The sequence below is a fragment of the Taudactylus pleione genome, unplaced genomic scaffold, assembly GCF_031769625.1.
Source record: "Taudactylus pleione unplaced genomic scaffold, aTauple2 ptg000190l, whole genome shotgun sequence".
In the NCBI taxonomy this organism is placed as follows: domain Eukaryota; kingdom Metazoa; phylum Chordata; class Amphibia; order Anura; family Myobatrachidae; genus Taudactylus; species Taudactylus pleione.
In genome coordinates, this window is record NW_028284592.1 from 595946 (window position 1) to 617721 (window position 21776).

Consider the following 21776-nt stretch of genomic DNA (forward strand, 5'->3'; position numbering starts at 1 on the left):
GTCAAATAGGGTTCAAATGGACCACAAAAATGGAAAAGGGAAAAGCAAAACTGGATTACATGATGAATAAGCCGCCAAAAATGCGTTAATTAGTTCGCAAATGCAAGTCACTACACCAACAGTCAAAAATGCTGTAATTAATTCGCAAATGCAAGTCACTACACCAACAGTCAAAAATGCGGTAATTAATTCGCAAATGCAAGTCACTACACCAACAGTCAAAAATGCGGTAATTAATTCGCAAATGCAAGTCACTACACCAACAGTCAAAAATGCGGTAATTAATTCGCAAATGCAAGTCACTACACCAACAGTCAAAAATGCGGTAATTAATTCGCAAATGCAAGTCACTACACCAACAGTCAAAAATGCGGTAATTAGTTCGCAAATGCAAGACAAAAAATGGACTTACCCAACTCGAATATATAAGATTTCCAAAAAAAACGTCTTTGGGTCCGAAAGCCAAAAAAAACTAAAAAAGATGAAATTAGTGTTAAAAAAATTAACTAACCACAAAACAGAAGACACCAATTGGCCACAAATTTGACTGCACAAAACTTACCAAATCAGGAAAGGATGTGGAAAAAAGGAAAAAAATGCGAACGGAAAAACAAAAGAACTGTAGCAAAAACAAACAAAAAACCAACTCTGCCAAATCCTCCAACCGCAAACAACCAAATCCAAACAACTTAACCGCCAACAATCCAACAACCCCACCTCGACTCCACACACACCAAGCCATAAATAGTGTTTATTTTCCCGCACAAATTAAGGATGAATCATAGGGACGCACAATCAATGATGCGGCCGCAAACAAAGGACGCATGTATAAATACGTCACGAAATCACATTGAATTTCTGGTTGATTTCATTCTGGAAGCAGAAACATGGCTTCAGACCAGGGAAACAATGGCCAAAAATCCGGCGGTAAGGCCTTCATGCATTTTGTCTCCATGATTATTTTAAAACAAATATATTGGTCAAGTTGTGAAGTGGCTAAATCTGCATATTTACCCAAATAGGTGAGGAGGATGACATGGAAGAGACTGCTGGCCCCAGTCAACCCGCCAAAGCTGCCAAAAAAAAAAGGCAGCCACATTTCACAAGCAAGGAGATGGAGGTTTTGATCCAGAAGTGCGTTGACATCCTGCCCCAGGCAGCCAGGAATATGAGCCAAAGCCAGAAGTGGAGAATGTGGGAGGAGGTCGCCGTTGCTGTCAATAGGGTGGGTGATTATGTCCGTCTAGCCCGGGATGTCAAACGGCGGTAAGTAAACACTTTCCCATCCTATAAACAAACCCCATTGTAAAAAAAAGGATAATGGTTCCAATTTCATTCCACAGATGGGCAGACTTCAAATATCGTCTCAAACAAAAACTTGCCGACAGGGCTAGGCATGCAAGGGGGACAGGTGGGGGTCCCACCCCTGTGTCATTGGAGTTGACAGACTTAGAAGAGATGGCACAGGGGTGTGTGCAGGCTGTGGAGGTGTTTGGCGTGTCCAACATGGATACGGACATGCCAGACTTTGCGGCTCCTCATGTTGGCCAAGGTAAGTCTTGTGATGTCACCAACTCTGAAATGCTATTGTGCCAATATGTAGATTCTAATGTGAGTCTTTTCTCAAATTTCCTAACAGAGACAGAGGCGGATGAGTCTGCTCCAGAGGGGAGCCTTGGCCGCAGAATTTCTGCTGGCTCTGCAGGGGAGGAACCAGTACATCCGGCTGAGGACCCTGCAGAAGCCAGTCCAGGGCGTGCCCCCTCGCAGGCAGTGGGCCTCCTCACAGAACTCAATTTTAAATCGGATTTCCATACGGAGATTCTGCAGAGGATGGACGCCAGTCTGATACGGGTGGCTGAGGCCCTGGAGCAAAATGCTGCGGCCAACGTGACCATTGCTCAGGCCCTGGCGGAAAATACCAGGGCCAACATCCGCATCGCCGATGCCCTGGAGCAGCTCGTTCGCCAGCACATGGTGGAGCCGACCTCCCTTCCTGCCGGAACATCCGGATCCTCCACCTCTGGCACAACATCAGCCAATCCTCCAAATGTGCCTAGCCCTGTGCCTAGTCCAGAGGCCACAACATCTGCTTCTGGACAGGCCAGCCCGATGGCATCCCGGACCCGGTCTGGCGCCCACCCTCACCCAGCCAAACGGGCGAGAAAACGGTGACAGCAATGGCGACTTTTCCCACACTCCTTCTGTGCTTGGCTCATATTCCTTTCTGGTCAAAACTTCCCTCTCCTTTCTTGTGAAATGTTTTTAAATTTTGTATTTACGCTTATGTTAGCAGTTATGGTTTTTTTTTTTTTTATCAAATATCTTTGCCACAAAAAAAGGCAACAAAATATTAGGCCAATTTGTTTGTGTTTAAACAATAAATTAAAAACAAAAAACTGACATTGTATTGTGACATTATTGTACAAATGGGTTACATTTAATCCTGGCCCTAAAGGCAAAAACTGACCCTCTTAAAACAAAAAAAAGGCCTCTTTAAGGAACGTTTCAAAAATCACATAGCGATGCAAATTCCACAGTAAACCAAAAAAAAGGGGAGCTAATTAAAAGATGATGACATTATTGTTACAATAGGCCATAACCAACAAATTGTGGCCAAAATAAAACCCCAAAAATGTACGCTAATTGATTGTGTAATCATGACATTAGCAGCTCTGATTTCCACCTGCGTACGCTTTTGTGCTATCCCAATAAACTGCTTTCCAAACACATACCAAGCCGGATTTCAATCCAACACTAATTACTTTACTGACCAGCCGCGATTAATCGCAGCACCATCGTGGAGTCCCGGGACGGAGGAGAAGGCCATCGCCAATGTGGTCGAGTAATCCTGACCCTAAGCTGTGCGAGCATTTTGAAGGGAAAGCGGATGTTTCAGTGACGTATGAGACGGTCCGAACACATTTGACGTTCGCATCTGCTAATGTATGTACGCCCCAAAAACGCCTCGCCACGCCTGCGTTTTTTCATCTCCACCCCCGTCAACACCCAAAAACGCCCTGTTCTGTCAATCACATTTGACATGTCACTTCCTGTACGCTATTTTAGGAACGAGAGAAAAAAAAAAAGCAATCTGCCGTACGCACATGCGCAGTGTAACACCGACGCATGCGCGGTTAGTCAACATCGGAACGCAACGAGCGTACTGTTGTTAACGTGCGGCTCTGAATGAGGGCCAATGTTTCTTTGTTGATATCCTCCCACTCCCGCCTCCAAGATTTTGCCCGTGCTGCTCCCCACCTTTGGAACTCTCTTCCTCTTCCCATCAGACTCTCCACCTCTCTACAATCTTCAAACTGGCTCTCATAACCCACTACTTCATCAAAGCCTTCCAGCTCCCATCCTAACTTACTGCTACATACTCCTTCCTCCCTGCCTACCCCATCTGTGTCACACCTGTTTGTCTGCCCCTCCCCTTTAGAATGTAAGCTGTTACGAGCAGGGCCCTCTACCCTCTTGTGCTTCTCCTTACTTTACTCTCATCTACTTCTTACTCCCCACTAGGACACCTAACACCTGATTGCTTTGCTCTGTTGTTTATCTGGGTGTTATGGTCGAGAATGTAGCAATGTATATTATCCATGTCCTCATCCTGTATTATATTGTACTGTAAGTCACTGGTCAACCTATTTATGTTCTTTGCAAGGCGCTGCGGAACACTTGTGGCGCCATATAAACAAATGATACTAATAATAATAATAGTCTTATGGGAATGTGAGGAGAGTAACTGCTGTTACATTTATGTTGGTTTTGCTGAACAGAGTGTGTGCTCCCTGACACTGACACAGCATGCAGAAGGGGGAAAGTCCTGCAAACTGGATTAACATCCTCACTGTTGCTGCTCATTGTGTGCATTTACGGTTTTGTTGTTGCGCCTCAAGAAAGAAAACGTTTTATTTATACTGATGTGTGACACAGTCACTGCTAGGTGTCACACGGCGACCGCACTGCTAACCAATCAGCTGCCGCCTCTCAGACAACGCCGTACCGGTCGCGGTTAAAAAAGTAACTATGATTGGACGCCACCACTGGATTAGCCAATCAGCCGGGAGTAGAGCGCTGGGTGGGCCGGGGCGGTGGGGAAGTGCTCTGCTGCTATCTCACTGCTTCCGGGACACCGTGCTCCCGGGACACCGTGCTCCCCAGTCAGCGGCGGCGCAGAGCGCGCTGTACCGGCTGCCGAGCTGTGGGCAGGAGGCATGAGTCAGTGCGGGGCTGCGGCATGGATGAGGTGCCGGCTGTCGCGGTGTCCCCGTCAGGCAGTGAGCCAGTAGAGCAGGTGCCCGGTACTGTGGCAGCGGAGTCGGCAGCTAATGAGGAGAATCTCGGGCAGGCTCCCGATAGCGCGGTGACCCCGGAGCCCGGTAACAGGGAGAGGGATGCAGCGGCAGAGATGCTCCCATCCCCTGAGCCACCCAGCCCGGGCGCCGCCGTTGCCCCCATGTCGCTGCTGAAGATGGAGGAGAAGCTCTCCGCGGGCCAGTACACTGCCATCGGGGACTTTGTGTCAGACTTCAGGGCGGTCCTGGAAGGATGTTACCAGCTGCACGGTGCCGATCACTGGCTGTCCAAGCAGGCCCAGAAACTGGAGCTGATGCTGGAGCAGAAGCTGTCACTGCTGTCCCGGTGAGTACAGGCTGCACCCGGTAACAGACATCATCCCTGGGCCCTGTGTGCGGTAGCAGCGCCGGAGTGCCCAGCTACATGTCGCGGCAGCTGCTGATATGCTCTCTGCAGCTGAGACGTGGGCATAGTAAGATCTGCCACAGAACACTATGCCCGGTAGGTTACATACAGGTCTCCGGCAGGGAGTGAGCGCTGGATGCCATCAGCAATCCCGGGTGTTATTACCAGGAATATGTGCTGGCTGCCGGTGACCGTGCGGCGGCAGTACCTGGGCATACAACTAGAGTAGACCCCCTGCCTAAATAACTGACAGTATACTTAGATGGTTGTACACGGACAGGTGAGGGGTGCGAAGTGCCAGTGATGATCATTGAAAGGTCATTTAAGTGCAGCTATAAATTAACTGAGCATCAGTGTGAGCATTGCAGATAATAGGCTTTCATTTTACTCCGGTATTACCTAGCTGATGGGGAGTGAGGTAAGCAGCAGTCACAGGAGATCACCTTAAGAGGGGTATGCAATATGAAACGTAAACTTTGCTGTCAAAGTTTGCGTTTCATATTGGAGTTTTTACCTGCGCGCCCGCTTATCCCCGTATTCAATATGAAATTAACGAAAACGGGAGTCTGCGAAGTTGGATTTGCGTAAAGTTACGAATTTTTCCTTAAAAAAATTGTAGGACCCCCCTAAAGTTGTAAAAACATGGGGGAACACTATGGGTACCCCCATTGTAGCCTTTAATTGAAAGTCGGGGATTTAAATAGCCGCAGCAGGTGTTTTTTCTCCGACATTGAAGAAGTGATGCAGAAGAGCACTTAGGTTATTTTTTTCGTTTTTTTAAGTGGTTCCATCAAATTTGGGGTACATGAAAATGGGTACTAGCATATTTTTAAGTCCCTAAAGTCAGTTTTTAAAAATTCTGCAATTGTGCACCTGCCGCTATAAATTTATTCTAGAAAACACCTGCCGCATACTTGCAGAATAGCCCTGGACCTATTTCTAAACAATGTTTTTCCCTTTTTTTTTTTTTTTTTTTTACCCCAATTTTTAAATAAATTTTTTGGGGTGTCCCTATTTTTTTTAAAAACTTTTTTTGACAGTTCTTTTTTAAATGTAATTCCCAGGGGTGCAGGCTATTTTTTTTTTTTTTTTTTTTTTTTTTTAAGCCTGCACCCCTAAACCCCAATTCTGCACTTTTTTTCAACACCTATTCAGTGGTGAAAAGTTTTCCCCGTTTTTTTATCAAAGACTCTTCGAACCTGCGATAAGTCTTTGAAATTGAATACGGTGTAAAAGTAAAACCTGCGATAATCACCTCATAGGTGCGATATTAACGCAAAAACAATGTTTTCACTCCCATATTGAATACCCCTGTTAATCTAAACCTATTTTTTGTATCAGTAATGTTGTATGACATAAGCTATCCCTTTATAGTGCTTCAGTAATTAATGCTGTTAATAATATTACATAGTTCAAGTTGCTCTTAAAAACAAAACCTTAATGGTAACGCAGTGCTGATTGGTATATATTGGTCTTGGGATAACTACCACATCCACACCCTAACATGCAGTAGACCAGGGGTCTTCAAACTTGGCCCTCCAGCTGCTGTGGAACTACACATCCCAGCATGCACTGCCATAGTTTTAGCATGCTATTATATCAAAAAGGTGCCAGTGCATGCTGGGATGTGTAGTTCCACAGCAGCTGGAGGGCCAAAGTTGAAGACCCCTGCAGTAGACAAAAACAGATGTTGGTGTGCTTGCTGCTGTGCCCCTTATGCCCTACCCCTTTTTCACCAGGTGAAATGCATGTTTTGCCACCCTTCCCCCCAATTTCATGAGGAGTGTGCATAGCAGCATCGGCTGCATTTTTGTATTTCCAATCCTGGAGATACTGACCCACTGCAGGATGCCCCTAATCTGTCCTACTTTTCTATGTGTCATGTTGGTACCAGAAAAGAAAATAAATAATAAAGCGAAGGCATGTATATTCTTCTAGTTTATTATGCTGTGGTGTTTTTTCTCTGTGTCTTTTTGTAGGTGTGTGTTTGATCTCCCTTTTTTAGGGGTATATTTATTAGTGAGATTACTTATTGTAATTTGCCACGGATAATAAGGATTCCTTATTGCTGGAATTCACTGCAATAAGGAATCCTTTCTCGCCAGGGGCTCCGATAAGATCACGTCACAACAGTTAGTGTGAAGTAATCTGATACGTTCTGCTTTGCCCTCTCAGAGCCGCTACTGCCATGCGCTGACGACCGCTGGTGCATGTGCAAGCCGGAACCACAAGGAAAGGGATTCTTTGGAACCCTCTCCCAAATAAATCTTGCTGCCTATAGGCTTAGCATTCTAGAGCTTGGTAAATCCAGCAGCACATGGGGGCTGCAGCTGCTGTCAGAAATGGAGGGACAATGACAAATATCTGCTCTGTTACATCTTGTGGGTATTTAATATTTGTGGGTATCTCAAGAAAACTGGTATTTTTGGGGGATATGCTGCAAATATACTCGAATAAAAAGGCCCCTGTGTAAACTTTAGATGACTCTTGTCTCCTTTTTCACAGCTGTACTTAATACACATTGAGATAAGCGTTTTGTAATACTTTATATCTAATTTTTGAGTCTGTAAAATGTTTGTGTAAATGCTACTTTTGATACATTTCACTAAATCTGGTTATCATGAATTTGTCTCCTCTGTCCATCCTAATATATATGATTCTTGATCCAAATAATTAGCAAACCTATTAGTCAGCTTATTGTCATATAGAAGGTAGATTTGCAAAGTTTGTTTTCCTATTAAAGTTGAGCACTGTAAAGCTGCCCATCCACTAGGCCAGGGGTTCCCAACCACGGTCCTCAAGGCACACTAACAGTCCAGGTTTTAAGGATAGCCATACTTGAGCACAAGCAACTTAATTAGTACCTCAGTTATTTTGATTAAACCATCTGTGCTTTAGCATGGATATCACCAAAACCAGGACTGTTAGTGTGCCTTGAGGACTGAGGTTGGGAATCACTGCACTAGGCGATTAAACCTAGCGCTGGAGCGATAACGACGGTCGTTATCGCTCCATCGCTTGGTTTAATCGCCCGCAAATCGGGCAGTAAAAGGCTAAAAACGACCAGCGATGCGCCCGCTTGTCGTTTTTAATATCACTTATCGCCCGAACATGACGGTCAACCTGACGACCACTGTCAGGTTGTCATGTTCGGGGATGTTTGATCTGCATACACTGAACGTTCAGTGTATGCAGTTCACCCTGCGGTAGACGGCATCGTAATCGTGCCGTCGTCCCCCGCATCAATAAGTGAATAGGCAGCTTAAACAAAAAATCCAACTTGCTCTTTATAAACCAGCTGCAAATATTAGTGTGTTATGTACAGTATGTAAAAGTTTCAGCATTTAATGGGCATGGTCATGCCTTTTTAGCAGCAAACTAATGTTTCCAAAACATGTTAAGAATAGTGCCTGTCTATCAGATTTGTTTTAAATTGTTAATTTCCGCCAACATGTTCTAAGCATGTGGTAAAGTAAATTTGTCCGCTACCGGTATTACAGGTAGTATTGAAATGCTTTAAACACTTGTCTAAAATGTTTGACTATGCGCAAGCATCGTGATATATATATATTTTTTTATTTACCTGTGCACCACACAAAACATAACACAAAATAAAAGTTTATATACACTAATAAATATGCTGTACAATGGGAACAAGACTTCTTGTGTTTTTATTACAGAATATTTTAATGGCCCTACATTAGAAATATATTTTTGTGCTGCACAGGCCCATGGGACTGGTTTTGAGAATCATATTTTGAGTTTGCATTTCGAATTAACAGAACACGGCGGTTAAATTGTATATATTTCGAACATGAAAAACAAACCTCCATACAAGAACTTCTATCTGTAATGTCTTACATTGCCTGGCTTTTATTTATTTTTTCTCTCTGTCCCCCCCTTCATTCTTTCTCTCCTTCTCAGTTGCCCCCCCCCTCCCCCTCTTACTTACTTTCTCCTCTCTGTCTACTCCCTCCCCCACTGTCTATCACCTGTCCCTTGATCTCTCCTGAGCATCTTTAACACTGGTAGAATGGCTGAGAGTTCATACCAACTGTCATTAAATTCCACCGTGATTACAGCAGCAGTAGTTGATTTGATTATATAAGGTGCTTAAATCCTAGGTCATTGGCCATATATGCAATTGATTCAATTATGAACTTTTAGGGTTTCCAGAACAAAAGTAAACTGACATTTTGGGATCCCAACAGAAAGTTTTAAGCACTTCTGCTTTGTGCTTATAACATTAACCACATGTGCGGTATTGATTACCATCTACCTGCTATAGAATGAGGATATTTGGAAATATTTAGTATTTGGCTATGTACATGCTGTAAAGATCAGTGCCCTAATGCAGAGGTTCCCACACTCCGCCCCTACAGACCAGGTTTTAAGGATATCCATGTTTGAGTCCAGATGGTTAAATCACATTGACTAAAGTTGCGTATCCAATAGGTGATTTTAATGAGCGATTTTGACATCGTAATCATTCAATCGCTAATTAATCGTGCACTATAATGTCAAACGACCAGCGATGTGCGCTTCCGTCTGTCATTTCCGACATCAATCATCGCCTGAACACGCCGGTCAATCTGCCGATTAATGACAGATTGGCCATGTTCAGAGGGAGTTGGTATGAAATACCGTCGGCCGCATGGCCGGCGGTTCGATTCCCATCAGCGGCAGCCCGACAGAAGCAGAGTGCGACGCAGCGGAAGCCCGACAGCGCTGTAAATCCCGATCGTGGATAGGTAAGTATCCACTAACCTAACCCTCCTTAGGGGTGCCTAACCCTAACTTCCCCCACAAGTGCCTAACCCTAACCACCCCCTTCCCTGCTGCCTAAACTTAAGTCCCCCGGGGGGGTGCCTAACCCTCCCTCCCCCTAACCCTCCCGGGGGGTGCCTAACCCTCCCCCCCCCCCCCCGCGGCTGTCCACTCGCGGCGCCCGGCATCACTACGATCGTCGGGGAAATGCGGGCGTCTATATCTAGACGCCCGGCATTTCACCCATGCCGGGAGAAGACAGTCGGGAAGCCGGCTGTCGGTATTTAGGCAGTCGGCTTCCCGATTGCCTCCCGTTCAGAGATGAGGGAGGTTGCCTACACTGAGCGACATATCGTTTAGTGTAGACACTACAGGGGATCGAGAATGACTGTACGATTAAGATGTTGTAATCGTACTGTCTTTCCATAGTCAGGTAGTGGATGCGCACCTTAAGGGTACTAATTAAGTAAAAAAGACAACCTGGTGCCTAGTCTAATTCGCAACTATGATAACTTGATCTAATTATTGCTGCAGCTTCCTGTTTAGAGGAAATTGCCACCCCTTCTTAATTATACAAAATCAAAGAAACACAATGTATCAGGAAGCGCTGCAAATTGATCAAAGTACTCACATTTATGCAAATAATTCTTAAGATATTTTATTAAATGTATATAAAAAGAGAAAAATGGCCATCAATTATTCGAAATAGACAATATATTGAGATATATCCCTAAAAATTACAAATACAACAAACATTCATATAAAATTGGCTCAATCAGGTTGGCATATACATATATCTGAACTATTAATTGTTCTTAAAGCCAAAAGGATCAATAAGTAACTACCAGTTATTATACAGAGCTCCACAATTTTCTTACAAAAATAATAAAAGGTGCACATACAGGTTTTAATTGCTGGAACAGGTTGAGTCTCCCATATCCAAAATGCTTTGGACCAGGGGTATTTTGGATAATCGAATATTCCGTATTTTGGAATATTTGCATATCATAATGAAATATCTTGGGAACGGGACCCCAATATACACACAGAATGCATTTGTGTTATATACACCTTATACACACAGCCTGCAGGTAATTTTATACAATATTTTTAATAATTTGTGCCTTAGACAAAGTTTGTGTACATTGAACCATTAAAAATCAAAGGTTTCATTAACTCAGTCATGCCAAAATTGTTCCGTATTTCGGAATATTTGGACATGGGAGACTCAACCTGTATATATGTCCTCTTCAGTCGAATAAGGATACATAGCACATCTTTACAAGTCTGGTGACTACTTGTTGTGTAGTAACTCTCCTTTGAGTGAATATAGCTTATTCAGTACTCCAGTTTAGGAGAACATGTATATATCCCAATATATTGTCTGTTTTGGATAATTGATGGCCATTTATTTCTTTTTATATACATTTTTTTTTTTTTTTTATAAAATATCTTAAGAATTATTTGCATAAATGTGTGAGTAATTTGATCAATTTGCAGTGCTTCCTGATACATTTTGTGTTTCTTTGATTTTGTACTAATCAATTCACCTGTACTCAAGCATGAATATCCTTTAAAATTGGATGGTAATGGTGGAGTTTGGGGACATCTGCCCTAATGCCTTTATGGTCTTATGTTATGCAGAGTTACGTATTAAGAAAACGAATACTTTTAAGTATTTAGACAGTCAAAAACACAAAGGAAACAAATACACCTCCGCTCTTCAATGTTTAATTAAAATCGTAAAGTGTTTAACCAAATTAATTATAATGGAACCATAACAGTTAATCCTGTGTTCAGTCTCAACTTCTTGGCTATGAATGTAAAGGGGCCTATCCATTAGCAGATCTTTCTCTACGATGAAAGACAAAAGATTTATCCCTTGAAAATACCTGGGGCTGTGGTGACATATCTGTCATGTACATGACAGATTTTTGCAAATGACGAACAAAATTGCATGACATCATTCAGGGAGTGGATTTTTTTTTATGTTTCTATTAATTTTCATTAAAAATATCATTTGTCGTTTACCGCTTATAAAGTGACAGATATTTCTAATACCTGTCAGCGATAATTGACCAACATGTTGGAGAGAAACGAAAGACACAATTTGTCAGCCGCGGTAGTGCGTATCTGTCATCGTTCAGGACCTATCCATGAGGACAAATTGAACGAATGAACTATATATCGTTCATCGTTCAAATTTATCTGGATAGGCCACTTAACTGTGACAGTGGAGTGTCAGATACGCCATATGATGCATTCTTCGTTTAGAAAGCTGGCAGGTCATTGGGGGGGGAAGGGGCGAGGGTTCCTGGTATGCAGTGGTTAATATCTCCCAAAAGTAGTCTAAGGAAGGAAAATCAGTGAACTGGATCATAGATGCCCAGGCCTCATTGATGTGCGTGGGGAGCAAAGGCTAGACTGCCTGGTCCGATTCCGCAAATCGCTGGAAAAGTTGATGCTGGCTGTGATAGGTTTCAGAACATACATAGCTTGCTGCGTAGCCTCAGACTGGTCCTTGTGCCCATGCTGACCCCTGGCCACTGCTGAAATTGCCTGTAGTGGGCAGGTGAGTGTCAGAACTGGACCACGGAACAGTGGAAGAAGGAGGCTTGGTCTGATGAATCATGTTTTCTTTTGCATCGTGTGGTGGGTTAGGTGTGTGTGCATCATTTATCTGCAGAAGAGATGGCACTAGGATACACTATGGGAGGAAGGCAAGCGGACAGAGGAAGTGTGATGCTCTGAGAAATGTTCTGCTGGGAAATCTTGGGGCCTGGCATTCATGTGGCTGTTAGGTTATACATGTTAAACTATCTAAACATTGCTGCCCTCCAAGTACACCCCTTCATGACAACTGTATTCCCTGATGGCAGTGGCCTCTTTCAGCAAGATAATGGGTTCTGCCACACTGCAAAAATTGTTTAGGAACATTGATAATAAGTTCAAGGCGTTAACTTGGCCTCCAAATTACTCAGATCTCAATCCAATCAAGCATCTGTGTGATGTGCTGGATAAACATCCGAGCCATGGAGGCTCCACCTTGCATATTGCAGGGCTTAAAGGATCTGCTGGTAACGTCTTGGTAAACAAAAAATGGCAGCTGCTCAATCAATCTAGCAGCACTAATCAGGTGCATGAAAGGGAGGGGTCATACTAAGTAGAAAAAGGAGGGGGGTTTAACCCCCTATTGTTCCTCAGCACACTGAATAGTACCTGCAACAATATATGAAGACTATATGGTCATAGAAATTAGAGATATTAGTTGCATGCATTTGCAAATACATGGGAAGCTGCTAGGCCACGTCACGGCTTCTCTGTCTCTAGCAGTCCCTAACACTAATGGGTTCACATCTGGGGTGCACTGCGCCTCGGATGTGAACCCATTAGTGTTAGGGACTGCTAGAGACAGAGAAGCCGTGATGTGGCCTAGCAGCTTCCCATGTATTTGCAAATGCATGCAACTAATATCTCTGATTTCTATAACCATATAGTCTTCATATATTGTTGCAGGTACTATTCAGTTGCTGAGGAACAATAGGGGGTTAAACCCCCCTCCTTTTTCTACTTGGTAACGTCTTGGTGCCAGATACTGCAGGTCATCTTCAGAAGTCTTGTGGAGTCAGTACCTCGTCGGGTCAGAGCTGTTTTGGCGGCACGAGGAGGACCTACACAAAATTATGCAAGTGGACTTAATGTTATGGGTGAACGGTGTAAACTGATTACATTTGGTAAATAGCAAAAAAAAAAGTACCTTGCAGTAGTGTACCCACACTCACTATTGAGAATTTATAGTCAGTGGGTGGAGTTCAGTTGTTTTGTCATATCGGGTCTCCCGTCTAAAGCAAGTAGAGATGAGCAGTTCAGGTTGCATGCAATCCAAACCTGCCGGAACTTCAGACATTTGAGTCAATCCAAGCGGCAGCTCGGGTCTTCCAGCCTGACTTGGATTCCACTTTGAGGCAAAATTTAATCCTTGTGGTGTTGGATTCTCACGGGTTTTAGAGTCTATATAAGGCGCCGCGGCTTGGACCCTGCGCCATTTCCTTGTCATGCACGCTTCTGTCTGCTGCTCTGTACTTTGCTGTAAAGGCTGTGCTGTGTCAAGACTAACAAGTGGTTATGCTGCTTAGTCCATGTGTATAGGGAGGGCATGCTGCTGTATGCTGTGCTGTAGTCTGCTGTAAATTGGCTGTGCTGTGTCAAGACTAACAAGTGGCTATGCTGCTTAGTCCATGTGTATAGGGAGGGCATGATGCTGCACTGTACTCTGCTGTTAATTTTCTGTGCTGTGTCCATCTAAAGAGACATTCACATGCGTATATAAGCCCTATGACTCCACGCAGTTTGAATTGAGCTGTGACCTAAAAATATCAAAATAAAAAAAATATATAGTTAAATTCTATTGTTTGTACTGTTTGGTGCGCTTTACCCTAATGCGCTTTGTTTATGTGCATATATAAGCCACGCAGTAATCTGCAATTTTAAAAATGGATAAACGTTCAGTTTAGAGAAAAGCAATCAAATCCTGTCGCAGCTGCTTCAAACAGGCATGATGACAACGCTAGTCCTTCAACGTCATCTACTAAAACGATGCTCAAGGGCATAGAGGGTCTAAGTCAGTATCTAAAATACAAAACAAAACAATATACAGTGCTAAAGAAAAAAAATATCTAATAATGGGAATGTGGTGTAGAAAAACATAAAATTGCCAAATGCCATTCACCACATGCAGTGGCAAGGAAGCCTGAGGCCTTGGCCTTTATTTATGAGTGGTGTTTTCTACTGTCAGTGAGGCATTTTCCTCTGTCTCTCATGATGATGAAATACCTTTTGACTCAGAAAGTAGAAAGTGTAAAAAAAAAATGAGACAAATCCCTGAGGAGAGTCTATGTGTGTCCATGCATGCTATGTGTGAGCCTGACCTCGCTGATACTGTTGTACTCACAGAGAAGCTGCTTTCTGCCATTTTTGCTCCTCCTGCAAATGTGGGGATGATCAGCACAAATATAGCTGATGAAATATAAATTTAGGATGCCACCAGGAAGTGCAAGAGGATGAAGGGGATTTTTGTGTAGTTGACTCCGGCGCTAATGAGGATGTTGTTTATGTAAGTCAGGCACCAGTGGAAGCAGCTCTTGGCTATGTTAAGAGGAAGGCTATTGTCATGCCTGGGCATAGGACCAACAAATGCACCTCTTATGTGTGGAATTATTTTTACCCAAATCCTGACAATTAAAAGCCATTTGTAGCGTTTAAAACCACGGCAAGTAGAGGTAGGGAAGTTAACCATCTATGAACCTCCTCCCTGTTACGTCATTTGCAGCAAAGTGGTGCTAAAAATAACAAGCAGTCCAGCATCAACTAGCTCCCTTTTCTTAAGTTCAATTAGATCCCAGCACCTGCAATTTCTACCGCCAACCCATTCATCCTCAATATCCACAGTAATGGATATTGGTAGGTAGTCCTGCATCCAAGTTGTTAAGGCAAGGTGACTCCTCCCCTACCCAGGATTCCTTCGAAGAATACTTCAGCGTTAGGCCTGCTGCTGGGGATGGATCTTTATCACAGAAGAGAACCAAGAAGACTACTATTTAAAAAAAAAAACAACTGACTGTCCTTTGCAAGGGGAAGCAAGTATGACACCTCTCACCCAGTCGCACAGCGGATCACTGATGTCATCACAGCTACATTAGTATTAAATCTGTGTCCAATATCCGCCATTAATGCAGTGGGTTTTACACAGTTAATTGGGGTCCTGTGTCCCCAGTACCAAATTCCATCTCTGTTGCATTTTACCCGAAAAACCATTCCTCATCTGTACCAGGACATTAATAAAAACATAATTATTGGCCTACAAAATGCCAATGTACCCGCTGTCCACCTAACCACCAATCTGTGGACAAGCGGTAGTGGGCAAACTAAAGATTACATGACCATGACAGCCCACTGGGTGGGTGATTTAGTCTGCAGCAGCAGTATCTAACAAACAACGCCAGCTCATTCAGAGACTGGCTACTCTGTGTATCACCGGCTTCACTAAGAGGAATACCACTGACAACCTCTTAGAAAAACGAAAGGATGTCATAGCAAAATGACTTACCCCATTTGGACTCTCCTCAGGATTTGTTACTTCTGACAACGGACTCTCCAAGATTTGTTACTTCTGACAACGCCACCAATAATGTGAGAGCTTTACAGCTGGGTGAATTCCAACACGTTCCATGTTTTGCTCACACAATCAACTTGGTGGTACAGAGTGTATAAAAAAAAAAAAAAGACGGGTGTGCAAGTGATGCTGTCTGTGGATAGAAACATTTTGGGACATTTTTGCGATTCAGCCACAGCATGCAGGAGATTACAGCAGCTGCAAGAACAGTTGAATTGGCTTGCCACCAAAAGCAAGAGGTGGTAATCAGGTGGAATTCCTCCCGTTGTATGCTTCAGCGGATGGATGAACGGCAAAAACCCATTCACAACTATACACCAAGCTATAACATTGGGAAAGTAGGGAGGGGGGGGGGGGTTCCTTAGTCCAGCAGAGTGGAGAATTATTCTTTCAGTCTTGTGCCAGGTGCTCAAACCCCTCGAAGTAGCCACCTGTGAAGTGAGTTTAGACCCCGCTTGCTTGAGTCAGGTGATTCCCCAAATTAGCTTTTTTGGAAAATCAGCTTGAGAAATTGAAAGAGGAGATGAAACTAAGGGATTCCGCTAAGTATGTCGGACTTATAGATAAATGCCTTTTGTTCGCTTCGCCAGGATCCAAGGGTTGCCAATATCTTGAAATCGGATCACTACATTTTGGTGACTGTGCTTGATTCTAAGTTTAAGTTGTACGTCATGTCTTTCTTTCCAACTGACCCAGATCTTAAGAAATGCAGAGTTCCTGGTGCAAGTTGGCAGCTCAAGTGGTAAACGACATGATGACATCTCCAGTTTCTTTGGCAGTTCCCAGCAAAAAATTCGCAGCTTTCCAAAAAGATTCAGAGGAGTCAACACAAGATTGTGACATCTAGTCGGGTCTAAAAGAATTGCCGAAAATTAGTGACCCCTCTATTGTGACGCCATCCAATAATGTCACCATCCAAAGAATGGTGGAGGATTATTTTCATGACACCGTACACATAGGCATGTCACAGAGTCCTTTTTTACTACTGGAAATAAAGGCAATTTGGAGGCCCTTGTACAGACCGGCTTTGCATTACTTAAATTGCCCACTCTCCAGTGTGTACTCAGAGTTTCCAGCACAGCCGGGAACCTTATCAGCGATCGGCAAAGAAGGCTACTTCCTCAAAATGTGGATAAGATGATCATCAAAATTAACTAGAAATTCCACGAGGGGCCCAAGGACAATTCCATTTTCACCTCTTTGCATTATGCATTGATTGAGGCATTGCTGACTGTCTTTTTGTGTAGATGACAAACATATATTGTTATAATTTATTAAACTCTGCCACTGCAGTGTCATTCTCTTTCCTAGATGTGCCATGGTGCAAGTTGAACTGAAACAGCAGCTGAAATCTTTCACATACGGTTGAATGCCAAAAATGTCTAGAAATCTTTATGGCCACAAACAGCATCTCCTGAATGCTCCTTTGATTTTTAAAATAAAATTCTGAACCACCGAAGAGCTCCACTGGGGCAAGGACTGATGTGAATGAGTACATATTATATTTTTTTTTTGTTGTTGTTGTAAATGCCTCCCCTCCTCCCTCATAAATTTGCTTTGGATTCCAAAACTTAAATCAAATTTACTATGAATCAACTGTTCATTTCCCTGCCTTCAACTACATACATACTCCATCTCCCTTAGGCGTCTTAATAAAAACGTGTTTCCTGATGTGCCATGTTGGAAGTTGAACTGCCATGTTTGTGCCGCCCAATGCTGTCACTTAGCTTAGTCAGCCAGCTAACTCAGTGCAATCTTTTGGCCTAAACTGGATGAAAACAATATTGTGGGGTAGTCAAAACTGACTGGAAATTGAGTGGAAATTCAATGACTTTGGGCGCCCATGCCTTGTCGCGCATGTCACCCCCAATTAAACCTGGTTCATTTAAAATATACCATTAATGCCAGTTAACAAATTCAACCCAAGTTTTATAACTGTTATGAGACAAAAAACAAAATAGTACAGTACCTGACTATTTTACAAAATTGTGTAATTTCAGCCACAGAGAAGCTGTCATTTTCACTAATGAAAGCTGGGGAGCAAGCCACAAGAGATTAATGACATACAGCAACCAGGCAGTGAAAAAGAAATGATCACGACTTAAACAAAAACTATGGCATCCAAGAAATGTAGTAGATATTTATTTTGAATTAGAGCATGAAAACTGTATTTGGTCATAAGTTTTGAAGCAGCATCCTTTTAATGGAAAAAGACACTAGTACAAATTCAATTTATTTGCAAACGCAAACAAACCTATTACCTATATTGTTCACTTCCTATAAGGAAGCAGCTCAAAACATTAAAGGTGCGCTATTATTTATTTCTATTTAAGTTAGGCTGTTGACTTAATTTAAGACCCCAAATACTTTTATTAGAGCCACTAATACACTTTTGTATATAGTTTTCCTATCTTAGTTTGCTTTTTTGGGGGGTACAAACAGAGGCCCTGATTCAGAGCCGGACGCTCTGAAAGAGCGCTCTCTCTGAATCAGGGCGTTTTTCTTTTTTTTTCTGACCAGGCACCTGGCCGCTCGCATAGCTGTGAGTGACCACCCACAGCTATTGCGAGCGGCTAGGATGATGGTCGCGATGGTCAAGACCATCGTGACCATCGGGCTTGCGACGAGACCCTTGTGGTAGGGTCTCGTGGCCGCAAGCCCCAGAGAGCTTCTGGTTCTAATAGAGCCGGAAGCTCTCCCACTGACATCACTGGTGATGTCAGTGGGGCCGCCCACAAACGGCAGGCCCTCGCATGGGAACGCCTACGTTTGTGAAGCCACACGCCACGCCTCCAGAACGGTGCGAGCTGTCGATCAAAATCGACAGCCGCCCCCTTTTGGTGCAAGACATGGAGCGCCCGTCACTAGCCGGTGCTCGCGCATGCGCACCTCGGCTCCGGCATGCGCAGTGGCTTAACATCGACCCGCTCACGCACAGCGCTTGCAAGCGGGTTTGAATCAGGCCCAGATTTCCTCATTTGCTGCTGTACTTTTCGCCAGTTACACCATGGGCAGTTTTCGGGAGAATGCCGCATTGTGGCTGTTGGAATTAGATTGTGTGAAAAACGGGAGCGTGCATAGGCAAAAGATGCAAAAGGATCGCATAAAAAGTCCTACAGTGTGCAAAAACGTAACATACATTTTTCACATTATGGGGCATAGTCAATTCGGAGCGAAAAATCCCGTACTTTTCGCATACTGGACTTATCGCCGACATCGCTGGTTTTCAATGCGAAAAAGTATTGCTCTCGTCCCTGCTTATCCCTGTATTCAATTAGAAATCAGTGAAAACTGGACCGGCGGAACTGTAAAAAGTGCTGTAAGATTTGGGGAAATCAGCCTGACACCCCCCAAAAGATGCACTGACATTGGGGATCACTGTAGATACCCCCAAATAGCCCTGCTGAAGGTATTTGGGGTACTTAAATGATCTCAATAGCTGCTATTTAGCGTCTTTGCATAAGTGGTGAAGAATAGCATTTAGCAGTTTTTTGTTTTTTTTTTTGCAGAAAATAAGTAGTCCCAGCAAATTTGGGGTACCTGAAAATGGGTGCTAGCATATTTTAAAGTTGCTAAAGTGAACTTTTAAAAAATGGAAAAAAAAACCCCCACCTGCCGCAAGCACGTGCAAACTTAAACACCTGAAGCATACTTAGGGCCCCCCCTGGAGTCTGTTTTGCTAGTTTTTAAGTTTGTCCCCCAACTTTGGACTTTTTTGCCCCCAAACTGAAAGTACTTTTTGGGGGTGATCTAAAGTATTTTTTAAACTTTTTTTTTTTTTTTTTGAAGCAGTTTACCTTTGGGAGACTGGGCCTAATTCAGACCCGCTCGCGAGCGCTGAGCGCTCGCAAGCGGGCCGATGTTGGCCCAGTGCGCATGTGCACGACGGACCTGGCTCCATCGTGCGCATGCGCGAGACCTGGATAGCGACGGCCAAGCCGTCGCTATGGGTCTTGTACCAAAGGGGGCGTGCTGTCGATGGTGAGTGACAGCACACCCCCTTTGGTGGGCGTGCCGGGGGCGTGGCTGCCCAGACGGAGGCGTTCCTATGGGAACGCCTACCATCTGGGGCCGGCCCCACTGACATCACAAGTCATGTCAGTGGGAGTGCCTTCAGCTCTGATAGACCTGAAAGCACTCCAGGGCTTGCGGCAACGAGACCCTACCACAAGGGTCTCGTCGCAAGCCCGCTATAGCTGTGGGTGGTATCCCACAGTTATGCAAGTGGCCAGGAGGCCGCTCTATAAAAGGAGAAGGAGGGCACTGATTCAGAGCGAGCGCTCTGAAAGAGTGTCCGGCTCTGAATCAGGCCCACTGTCCCAAGGGTCCAGGGTGGTTTTCTGAAGTTTGCAACACAATTCTGCACTTTTTTTTTCGACACCTTTTTCGCCAGTTCCATTGCATTGAGTTTCCGCACCTGCGAAAAGTCTGCGGAATTGAATATGGAGGAAACTTTTCACATGGCGAAATGATGTAACTCGCGAAACTTTATCGCCGAAAATGTCTTATCGCGGCTAATTGAATACGGCCCTATCGCGGCTAATTGAATACGGCCCTATCGCGGCTAATTGTATTTGCCCTTAAGTATTAGCTGTAGTGGCAAATAGCTTCTAGATGGTTCTGCTGACCAATGCGTTTCATTGCACCAGTACCTGTACAGTAGCTACGGTTGCACACATGTCTGATTGTTTCACAGTTCCCTGTACAGACTATTCTGTACTTGACCTATGCTTGTTAATCCCCACTGTACACCACTATGTGGATCACGTGTCAACAGATACATACATTTTGGTGCACATTATGGACTAAAAAATTTTATGTCCATCTCTAAATGAGCCCCTGTGTACTTCCAAATAATTAATTGGAATGAATCCCCAGCATAAGAGGTATAGATTCATAAAAGAATGTAAAAGTTACAAAGCAAAACCAGACTTCGCTCTTCCTGTAATTTTTTTAGTAGTTAGATGAGCAATGGAACATCGATATGCTTCTACATAATGGTAGCCATTGTAATGCACCCAAGATGTCTGCCTTTTAAGTAATATATAATATGGTGATATATATATTTTAAAGATTTCATATTTTCAAGCCCTGGAGTGATGCATTGCGTCTGCCACCGTGTGTGGCACTACACTTGTGTGTGTACATGTATGTGTGTGTATGTATGTGTATATAATACACACACACAAACAATTTTAAGGCCGGCACTCTGCTGGCCACAGCGGGCTAATACCTTGCCCTAGGTGTCTTCCCTATGGGGCAATGCCAAACGATATATAGGATACACTTAGGTGGCACTCCAGGGACTCTCCAAACTGGTGTGTTTGTTTACACCAGTTTGGAGAGTCCCTGAAGTGCCGCTTAAGTGTATCATATATATATATATCTCTCTCTATGTCTGCCTAATATGAGTGCCGTGGGTTAAGCCTGTAATTGATTTAAATTTTGGGGGTCACACTGGCTAGGGCACCCTGCTTTTCAAATGTAAAGGCCCCCATACATCAAAAATGGATTGCAGCAATCGTGCAATTTACAATCGATTGTGTATAAAAATCTTTCCCTTTTTCAATCGATTGTGGCAATTCTGCAATCGATTGTGTATAAAAAGCTTTCCCTTTTTCAATCGATTGCAGAATTGCCACAATCGATTGAAAAAGGGAAAGATTTTTATACACAATCGATTACAAATTGCACGATTGCTGCAATCAATTGCTGATGTATGGGGGTCTTACGATAAACTTTGTCAGTTCATCCCCAGGTGCTTATTAACTGATACCCCTGGGTGTGGTCCTGTCTCTAAAGCTCGCCACACACTAGACCAACTTACATCCAACCAGCCAACTTGTTGATTGGTTGGAATGAAAATCTGGAAACGTATGGGAGTAAAGGATGATATGCAATTTGCTCCTAAACGCAAGAAAACAGATGAAAATGGTCGTTCAGACAAGTTTGTTAAATTTTTGAGCTAAACTATTTGTGCAAACAACAGTTTTGGTCCATTTTCCAGCGTTTGGGAGCAAATTGCTGATTGGTTGGAATGAAAATCTGGTAAGGTATACAATCAACTAGTTGGCAGGTTGGACAGATAATCTTTAGATGTGTGTTTAGCTTAAGCCAGGACCCATACTCC

The 21776-nt window shown here is 43.6% G+C and overlaps 1 protein-coding gene across 2 annotated transcripts in view; it reads left to right on the forward strand.

The window, feature by feature from the left end:
* The first annotated feature begins 4069 nt into the window (after positions 1-4069).
* The window catches only part of BRD10 (bromodomain containing 10), a 57105-nt gene continuing 39398 nt past the window's right edge, over positions 4070-21776 (forward strand). For both annotated transcript variants that reach the window (XM_088476579.1, XM_088476580.1), the window contains exon 1: positions 4070-4647. In XM_088476579.1, the coding sequence (XP_088332705.1) occupies positions 4244-4647 (404 nt within the window). In that variant the 5' untranslated portion in view covers positions 4070-4243. The remainder of the gene's footprint in view (positions 4648-21776) is intronic.